This window comes from Podarcis gaigeae, assembly GCF_964106915.1.
Source record: "Podarcis gaigeae genome assembly, chromosome: 6".
NCBI lineage: Eukaryota > Metazoa > Chordata > Lepidosauria > Squamata > Lacertidae > Podarcis > Podarcis gaigeae.
In genome coordinates, this window is record NC_139682.1 from 40,235,966 (window position 1) to 40,246,936 (window position 10,971).

General features: G+C 40.0%; 1 protein-coding gene across 7 annotated transcripts in view; it reads right to left on the reverse strand.

The window, feature by feature from the left end:
- SRGAP2 (SLIT-ROBO Rho GTPase activating protein 2) overlaps positions 1–10,971 on the reverse strand; it is a 201,514-nt gene that overhangs the window by 188,504 nt on the left and 2,039 nt on the right. For all 7 annotated transcript variants that reach the window (XM_083745469.1, XM_083745468.1, XM_083745467.1 and 4 more), the window contains exon 2: positions 9,427–9,992. In XM_083745469.1, coding sequence (XP_083601595.1) covers positions 9,427–9,493 — 67 coding nt within the window. In that variant the 5' untranslated portion in view covers positions 9,494–9,992. The remainder of the gene's footprint in view (positions 1–9,426; positions 9,993–10,971) is intronic.

A 10,971-nucleotide genomic window follows, 5' to 3' on the forward strand; every position in this document is an offset into this window, starting at 1 on the left:
ACAGGTGGGGAATAGTACTGGTGCACTCAGGTCCTGCTTTCGGACTTCCTAAGGGCACCTGGCTGGCAACTGTGTGAACAAGATGCTGGACTGGATAGGTTTGAAGGCAGATCCAGTAGGCTCTTCTTACATTCTCAAGTGGGAACCTTGAGTGTGGAAGATCTGTGCATCTATATCAATAGGTGCCTTCTTTTAGATCTTTGTCTCTACATACTGGGTTTGTGTCAACCGGAGAAAGCATTACCAGGGGAGGTGCCAGCAACATGATCCCTTCCTCCTACATGCATTGACTGCATGTGTGTCAAAGTTATGAAAGAAGTTTAAATAAAAGAATGCTGCAGACACTTCTGTGCCCAGAGATGAAGTCTTTAGAACTTCAAAAGGATAGGGTAGCTAGCAATTGCCACTTGCTTTGTACCATGCTACTGGCTGGCTTCTTCAGCACCAAGCACGTTGTTTTGGAACTCACCCTTAAAATCATTTTCAGCTTTCAAACTACAAACCTAGGAATGGAAAGCCTATTTGTCTCATACTGCACTGGAACGTACAACATAAGACGAAGAGAGACACATTTTTCAACAAGACTGTACAATTGTACAAAAATATAGATGTTATAGCACATAGTTTGTATGATGGCAGATGACGTGCATATGAAGTGGGACATATGGACTGACCCCTGCCATATAATCCCCTTACTGTAAACATACTGTAAAGAAGAACTGATAAAAAGCCCACAGGATGAGGCACACTCTGAAGCGAAGGGGCACACTCTGTATAGATGACGCTTGTGTTGAGATCCTACATCCTTGCATGCATTGCTGAAAAGCAAGATAGTACTATTTGGAGGTAAACCTTGAAGGAGCATACAAAGAAAAAGAATCCCACTGTGAACCTAAGCAATTAAACAATGGAAAACCTCTGCCTTAGAAGCTATCAATAAACAACACCTAACATCAGAACCCTACTTTAAGAGGCAAATTTTTGAGGTCCAGGGTCAGGGGTGCAAAGAGAAATGCTAGGGCACAGAAGTTTGTTAATTGCCCCTGACAATGCAAGCGCTGGCATTTTCATTCCTCATTACAAAAATGTGCCAACACTACAGAAATATTTTGATTTATCAAGCTTTAATGCTTTGACCAAAAAGGGCATTGATTCGTATGCTACTGGACAAACTGTTCAGAGATTCATGATCATACCATCAATAAAGTTATATTTATCCAGAAGGTTAAAGATAAAATGGTTTCAGAAAAAATAGTATATCTTATTCTACCATATCAACTCTAATTTTTAGGTAAGAATTGCTACCATTTAATCATAAGCTCAGACATCTGTAAATTGTTAGGTTCCTGTGATTATAATTTGCATGAAAATACATGCCCAAACAGAGATAGGAAAATACCACTTTTGAATAAATAAGGCAGTGGAATCCTCTAATATGAAAAGAATCTTAAAATTAATGCCACTCACTAAATTTCATCACAGTTTTCAATGCTCTTTTTCTAAAGATCAAAATCCTTTCTTGGAAAAAAGTTAAACCTACTTATTCAGTTAAAGACTTTCTTGCAATTTCTACAGTGAAATGCAAGTTGGTTCAGGTCAACAGGCTCTCTTTTCCCAAGTTCCATTTTTTTATAGTTATAAAATAAATTGTTCAGATCCCAGTTAAGCACTACAAATCAAGAGTAGAAGTACCTTAGTGGCATCTGAAGAAAATCGGAACACATGTCACAAATGGGGCATTAGTGACAAGGCTGATCCTGATTTGCACCCTTTTGTTTGTTGGGAACACTAAACTTTCCTGGTTCACACACCACAAGAAACTGTAAGGAGGAAGGCTAGATGCCATTGTTTCTTCTTATTCCAGACCAACCTTTGTTTGTTGGACTGGGAATATGACACCTGACTCTGATCACTGAGGCCCTGCAACTCTCCTGTCTAGCTTGCACTGCAGGTGGACCAGGTAGCATATCTGTAGATATGATACCTTGGAGACTATAGAGTTCAACATCTTACCTAACTACATAAGTTTCCAAGACTATTTCCTCAACATGTCATGGATGTGGAAACTTAGCACCACTAATGCCATCATCCTACCTTCACAGCAGGCAGGCAAGTTTCCATTAAGTCTACATGCCCATCACTCGTGTGTTCCAAATGGTTGCATTCCATTATGAGAACACCATCGCCCACTCAGAGAAGTACAGTCTATATAATCACACCTTTCAGGGGAGATGGATCCCTTCTAAGGGATTGTTTCTAATTTCCCCAGTATGATGCCCTCCTGCCACAGGCCATGTTCTCCACAAAGCTGAGTAGCTATCATCTCAGAAGCATGACCCATCCATAGTGTTCCTGAAGGAATGCATAGCAGCATACAAAGCAGGCATGTACCAGATCATATAATAGGCCTCATTGTAACCACTTTAGGGAAGTCTGCTCCCCCTCAGTTTCACATTTACATATATATTTGCTTTTGCCTTCTAGCACTGCATAAGAAATGACAAGTTGTCAGCTCATTTTACCTCGTGGCAATTTCTAACCAAGCTCTCCCTCTCTTGTTATCTAGACATACCACAGACTACATACTAGTGTTGTAACATCATGATTCCAGATTTCACTCCCAAACAATTATAAGTCTTGTAAACACAAGATCATTTTACATTCGCTTCTTAAAGAATCTTGTACTTTGCACCACCCTGCATTACATTTCTGCATCTCATACAAAGAATTATTCACTCCCATAAAACTAGTTTCAGATGCCAAATTTCAAGGCCACAAGCGATTATTAAAAGTGACGAAACACACAACACTCTAATTTTGAGAAGTGGCATTACTAAGCTCAACCCTTTAGGGGTGTGGGATTTCCTTTTGAAAATAAATGAGATTTCTAACCGCAAATTGTCTGTGCTACTAATGCACAAAGTTGCCAGTAACTTATCTCTTTATCTGTAAGAATCCTAAGAAGTGAAACTTGAACAAAACCTCTACAGAAGTCCGAAAATGACATGCATGGGGGAAATCCTATTGCCTTCAGAGATACTACTTGCAAAGTCAGTTGCTTTGGTTATCATGTTTCAAATAACTAACAAAGGCAACCATTAATTAGCTTTAGCATAGTACTGGTGTTAAATTAATGTTTAATTACATGAGTTTTGTATATATATTTCCACACTGAAGTGAAATCCAGAAATGAAGCATGTTTTCTTTTATGAAGCATAAAAGCAAACTGTTGTGTGTTGTTTCAAAGTTGAACAACTGGAATTGGTGTTTTTTTTTAATATAGAAAGTTTCAAGAGTAAGCTTTATGCTTAATTTCTATTCAATAAGTCCTCTTTTCACACATGTCTGCTTAAAGCTTTGGGCGTCTGGTTGAATTTAATTATTAAACCATTTCCTTAAACTTCTTGATGCTTGTGTTATTATTGGCTCTTCCAAGAAAAATGTTTGTGCACCATCGATGAGCAGTGTTCCCCAGACCCCATTCTATATCCTACCATCATCAAGTATGTTTTATCAGGTAGCTGGTAGCAATGAATTACTGTATATCTACATCAGGGCTGGGGGCTTTTGTTGATGGGGGTTTGTTGCCATTGGTTTTTTGTATCTTTATTTTAGATCTTGTGATTTATGTGGAAATTGTCCAGTTTGGTTGTGTGTTTTTTGATGTTTTATTTATTGTTTGTGACTACTTTGGTAATGTTGCAATAGTGTACTTTTTCATGTTGTAAAACTCCTTAGCATGATCTGAAATGTGGAAGGCCAGCATACAAATAAAATTATGTGTGTATGTATGTATTAATGCTCAACAACATTAGCCCAAACTACAGTTTGTTAAACCCTTCTAACTATGGTTGAAAAGAGAATATTTGTAACAATAATTGAATTTCTGCTGCACTAAGCCTCACTTATAAAAGTTTGAAGAAGTGTCAAGCAGACTGAATGGGTGACCAAGTTTATCCTGTACACCATTTTCATCCCCATTGTATAGATTAGTTTGAGCTTTCATAGGAACTTCACTAAATTGCTTAGGTTTGCTGGAAGCTTTCTTCCAGCTCTTCCCCCCCGCCCAAGGTAAATTATCCCTGCAATAAAAACATGCAAACATTCAAGAATTTACTCCACCTTTAAGGAAATCAATTAAATGTAACAATTCATCAGAATGTGAGGTGGGAAAGAAAGTGTAGCATCCTGGTTCTTTGTCCTTATTCCCAGTGTATCTAGATGGCATTAGGTAAAAAGGTAAAGGAACCCTGGACAGTTAAGTCCAGTCAAAGGCAACTATGGGGTGCAGTGTTCATCTCACTTCAGGCCGAGGGAGTCGGCATTTGTCCACAGGCAGCTTTCGGGGTCATGTAGCCAGCATGACTAAACCGCATCAGGTGCAACGGAACACCGTGACGGAAGCAAGAGCACGCAGAAATGCCGTTTACCTTCCGACCGCAGCGGTACCTATTTATCTACTTGCACCAGTATGCTTTCAGCGCCACCTTCCATTAACACAATTAAGCCACAAATAATAGTGGTACTCTTAACCTGGGCATAGACATGGGGGGCAGGGAGGGGCAGCTGTCCCCCCCAAAATCAGCTGCCCCAACAAAAATCGTGACTACACCCATGACTCTTAAGACAGTCCAATAAGCATTCATGGAAATCATACCATCACGCATAGCTTGGTGGTATAACAAATACAGGGTTCATTCATTTACACATGGTGTTTATTGAGATAATTGTCCTGGTTATAATGCTAGCACTTCTGTCCCAATTTCTAACATTCCTTTTATGCTGCATTACCTGTTGTGTGAGGGAGCTGTAGCTTTCTGGTTGATATAGCACCATGCCATGCTCAGTTTCATTCATACCAGTGGGCATGGTTTGACACAACAACGGATATAGGATATGTCACCACCCTTTATGCGCATGTGCGCTTCTGTTCCCCCAAGAAAATAGTGGAAAGAACTGTGTGCCAGAATACCACCCAAAATTTCATAACGTAAGCAGCAGAGGCATGATCCATAAAAACCATGAGAATATTAAAAGTGCAAAACATTCTTTTTTTCTGGGTTCACAGGGTTACAAATTGATTTTTTTCTGGGAGCAATCAAATCAGGAAAGAGCGATAAACTTCTACTAGTTTTCTAGAAGTGGATTTTATTTCATGTGAAAGATCACATAAAAACAAAAATCATCAAGCAAGGAAACACTGAAGAAAAGGAATAAAGTGTTGAATAGATGGATCTGTGGTTGCATTCAGACAGAACAAGGAACTCGTATTATTGAGGGTTCCATATGGAAGTGATGGTTCTCTCCCTTCTAGCTTTGCGGAACTCTTTATCTTCAAAGAAGGACAACATTCTCCTTCCTGGCTCCCATTTCAGCTATTCAACATATTCCATCATCCAATACACCATGTATTTTTAATCACAGTCTTCCATGACACAGGAGATACCAAAATTACAGTGATAGATGGGTTAACAAGCCATAGATGGGTTTACACTTCAACAGCTGCAAAAATTTTCATGATCATCAATGTAACAGAGAAAGCTTGGAGTTTCTCGTACAACATCTGTTGTAATGTACATAGCTCACACCTCTTATACTCCCTAAGTTTACAGCTAACCAGCAGATAGAAACCTCTGACTTTCAGTAATATCAATTGTGCAAGTAAGTGGTTAGCTACCATGTATTCCAACTGATAGAGCATTTATGTTAAGGTTTTAGTAAGGTAGTTTCAAAAAAGCTACTAGAACTTGAGGTTTCATTTGCAGAGTCTGACATCTTGATAGCTCACTAACGCAAGGTATTAATGTGAAGTATTCACACATCACTAAAAACAGTGGTTTCCTCCACTAATTAACCATCACAATAAACTTCACATGTATACTTTAATTGCAACATGTTTTTCCGCAATGACAAAAGAACCCAAACAAACCACTTCTGATTTTTTCAGTTCAACCATATGATAAAAAGCTCCTTACCACCAGACAGAAAAGGAAAAATCAAGGTGCCCTAGAAGCTTAAAATTTGGTCTGGTGACTGAGTTGCCAATCAGGTAATACTATGAAGAGCATTCATGAGCATAAGCAGAGTACTTTGCCCTCATGAGAAGTAGCCACTCATTGGAAGATGTTCAAAGAAGCTTAAACTATGACAGCTCTCAATTACCTGGAAGGAAGCCAGCAAGAAACTTGTCCACTTAGTTCTATGACTCTTTCCCTTCAAGAAATGTCTGCCAGACTCCTGAGTTTTACACACACACACACACACACACACACACTCTTCACGAGATACTAGAAAATTTGGATTGTTTTATACAGTGGTACCTCTGGTTACATGCTTAATTCGTTCCGGAGGTCCGTTCTTTACCTGAAACTGTTCTTAACCTGAAGCACCACTTTAGCTAATGGGGCCTCCTGTTGCCGCCGCACCGCCGGAGCACAATTTCTGTTCTCATCCTGAAGCAAAGTTCTTAACCCGAGGTAATATTTTGGGGTTCGCGGAGTCTGTAACCTGAAGCGTATGCAACCCGAGGTACCACTGTATTAGCATCACAATATTCTAATAGGGAAGCAATCTCAAGAAAAATGCTGCACCTGAATGGCATGTTGTCTAAGAAATCTAATCTAATGGCATGTTGTCTAAGAAATCTAATAAAGAAGGGGTATAGGTTTCTGAATGACCATGGATTAGTTCGAGTACTTTGGTTTAAGAACAGCTTAGTTTATGAACTAAGTTTATGAACTTGGATTAAGAACGCTGCAAACCCGCAAGTAGGTGTTTTGGTTTGTGAACTTTGCCTTGGAAGCAGAACATGTTCCGCTTCCTGTTGAGTGTGTTCCATTTGTAAATTGAGTCCCCAGCTGCTATGGGAAAGGACATCTTGGTTTAATAATGCTTTGGTTTAAGAACAAACTAAGTTACCACTGTAAATTGATGCATCAAAGTATAGAACTACGGTATAAGAAAAGTGAAGAATTGCAGGTGGAGGAAACAAACTAACATAGGAAAGTAGTGATTCACTATTCTTCCTGGGGAACCAGCCCATTTACCCAAACTCTAGCAAAAAGAAAAAGGGAAGGAAAAGTCTATGTATGTTTGAAACAGGCAGAGAACACAGTCGGACAGCTCTCTCCTCTTGCCTTGCATAGGATGACATTTTGGAAGTGGCTACTCAGGTCCAGGTAATTCCTTGAAATTGCTAGAGCCATGCTAAGAGGAGCTACCAGTCTGTTTCCCATAGAACAGCATCTCTCATCAGAAGAGATGTAACTATTCCATGAATGTTATTATTATTTTTATTACTACTACTATTTATTAAATTTCTATACCGCCCTTCATCAGAGGATCACAGGGCGGTTTGCAATATAAAAACACCACCATTTGAGTATTTGTTGTAAAACTTGGCAGTGCTCTGCTGAAAAGAAATCCTGTTTCTCAAGTTGTGTTCACTATTAAAAATGGTCTTGCCCATAATTTCCAACAGAGCTCAAGAAATAAGGAAAGCACATGGTCAGTGTCCTGTAGACTCAAAACAGAGAGAGGCTGTCCAGTAGTTGCAATGACTGGGCCAGGTGTTGTCGTTTTTCCCCTCCAGCATCCTACCACCCACCAATAGCATTTCCCCTCTTGGCAGTACTCATTCAGTGTTAGAGGATTGCATACATGGAAAGGTTTAATGTGCATGATTTAGTCCCATGTTCAAAATCAAAATTTTTAATAAGAATTTTAAATATTTTAGCAGCAGGGGACAGAGCTTCACTTTAAACCATGCTGAAACAGCAGTGGTTTTCTTAAAAAAGAAAAAGTAACAATACTTTTTCATCAGAGTTCCTATCCAAATGCCAAGCTCTATTTACCACTACAACTGCAAACAGACTGCTAAAATAAGCAGACTTTTCTTTTTTCCCCCTGCATACCTGAAATCCTTTCCCTAAATACAGACCACCATGTAGAATGGAAGCTACAATACTTGAGCAGTAGGTTGAGTCACTAAGAACAGAACAAATGCCTTTTGCATTGTTCAACAAGCTGGAAGAGGGAACCCTCCCTGCTGTATCCTGAAACAAAGGAAATCCAAGTCTCTACATATATTTGGAAAACTGCATTTTTAAGACCACCTACTCTTCCAGCCCAGACAGCAATCTATTGCTGGATGGATACCATGCTTTTCTGAATCAATGCCTCCTGTTGGCTATTGGAATTCCTAAAACCTTGGTTGCTAGCTTGGCCAAGCAAAAGATTACATTACCATTGGTGGGGGGAGTGGAAGACAAAAATGCTTTCACTGGCTACTGCCTCCAACGCAGGAATCCCAGAACACTTTTATTAAAAAGCCATATTTAGTCCAAGCAGCAGAACCTATTTTTAAAAAGTCTTGCTTTTTGTATGTTAAAACATGGTGAAGACAGTGATCTCTCTCAGATCATATCAAATCAAGAGGCCACGAATCCACAATAGCTCTGCAATTACTTAAATGAGAGCAGAAAAGCCCTTGAGCACATGTAGTTCACAATTAGAAGCCAGTTAATTTTCCACAAACTCAAAATCACTCTCTCATGCCATCCTACACAGTCAAGCAGATCAAGGACTTCTCATTAAAATGACTACTTCAAAGTTCCCCTATCAAGAAGCATTGTGTCAGGCTATACACGTGCAGAAATGAGGTCTCACTATGAACACATGTATGAAGTAATGCTGAAAACTCTGCAGACACAAAAGGGTTAGGCAAGCGTCTCCTAACAGTGTCACTCAGGACATGTGAGGATGTGAAACCAAACCCACTTGCCTAATGTCACCAAGGTATTTTTTGCATGGAGCACGCCTATCAAGTTGTTGCCATTGCAAACATAGAACAGCCTTTAATGGACATCTTGCAAAAAGAGCACAGAATCACCAAAACACTTTATCATTGAATATATGCCGTTTCAATTGAAGGGCACTGCAACCAGCTGCCAGAGGTGTGTGGAACAGGCACACACAGAAGGCGGTGATGAAGAGTGAAAGCCTTTTGGTGCATACAGCTGTAAAAGAGCTCCTCTAAGCTGAAATTCAACAAAGCTTCTTAGGCTAATACATACATTTCCCCAAGGGGAGGGGGCATTTACGATCAAAATTGATTTTTAAAAAATACAAATGTATGTTCTATATTCCTCTAGCCTACTCGCAAGCAAAAAAGTGCCATAAAATGAAAGCTAGATATAAAAAAGATAGTGGGGTGGATACACCAAGAACCCACCCAAAGAAGCAACAATCACTGTCAATCCCTTCTAACACTGCACTATAGAGAAGCACTGCAAATTCCTGGCGATCTGCAAATGCTTTCCCCTTCCACACCCAAAAATGTAGCATGAGCGCCTGCATATGCAACTGCAGACTGAAAGACACACAGAAACACACCATGTTCACATTAAAGAATATATATATGCTTACCTTTGACTTGAGTGTCATATTCAGCTATGATCTCCTTATCCTTTTTGAATTTCGCTGGCGACGTCATGTTTTCCTTCCCCCCCCCAGCAAAAAAAAGATTATCCTCAGAGCAGATCCTCCAAAATACGACAAAATAAATGCAATTTGCGTTCCTTCCAAAAACAATCACTTGGCCAGGCTCGTCTTCCCTCAACAGCAATCAGTCCATGGAGAGAGGGTGGGAGATGGCGTGTGTGTGAGCAGCAGAGACATGCAGATGTGAAGAGCTCAGCGGACAGAAAAGGCAGCAGTTTGGATTCCCTGCACCAAAACCCTTAGCAGCAGTGGTGGTGGCGGTGGCGGCAGCAGCAGCATCAGACTACAGAGAATCTGCAGCCCCCAAAGGCTTTTCCTGATTGCTAACATTAATAGCACAGCCAGGGAGTGGAAGTCTTTCTGCGCAACAACATGTTGTGTGTGGGTTTGACTTTTTCTTTTTCTTTTTATAGAGCCAGAGATGATGCAAATTAAATCCCAAATGGTAGAAGAGATGAAAGCTCCAAAGTCACTTTCTTCAGTTCAACTGCCTGCAAATTCAAATACGTAATTGACTCTCAACCAGTTACAGGCATATACAAAACAACAAATGTGACTGAAAGCTAGAAATGCAAAGTACAAATGCAAGCTACTCAAACTGCAGCATAAAAAAATGCCTCCAATTGAAGAAAAGGGTACAATAGTTACATTTTAGGTAGAGAGCTGGGGGGATGGGGTTAATATCATTAGAACCTCCTAAATCCAAGAAAATAGGGAGATGGGGAGACAAAGGAAAACAGCCCCTGCAAAAGCAGTTTTGTGTTCCCTCTTGTTAGTTTAAACAGCAACTGGAGACAGAGCAATATGATATACTAAAAAGGGAAGTCAGACCCAAATCCTCAAATTACTTGAACTACAGGAGCTCAAAAATGAATCCACAAGCCATTGTATAAACAAGACTAATCCCCTTTGGTGTAGCTAAAGCTGCAGATCTTGGTCCAGCCAACAGACCAGCTTTAGGTATTTTTTTTATTATCATCATTGTTAATTTTAGAGGATTGAACCCCAAAACGCTGGCAAATTAAAGAGGGAGGGAGGGATACATGTATCCGCTGTAGACATCAAAGCTGATGTGGAGCCTGGGGAAACAGGGCAGTATGTGCAAGAGAGATGCAAGCAGAGGAAAGTAAGGACAAAACTTCTTTTTCTGAATTACAAGCTACTGTTGGCAGCAAATGTAAAGAAAAGGGGATTCGAAAAACCTGGATCCACATCCAAAGAGAGAAACAATGTGGCCAGCAGACAGGAAATGGTAATGGCTCACTGACGAAGGAATAACAGTGTAATCCTAACCATGTCTACTCTGGTGTAAATCCTACTAAATTCAATGGGGTTTATTCCCAAGCAACTGGAGTTAGGATGAAGAGCTACAGCATGAAAACACAATCGAAATCTGGCATATTTCTGCCCAGTGCTAGCACATTCTGTCAGCCAGCTGTGAAGTAACTATGCAAACACATTTAAAGCCCT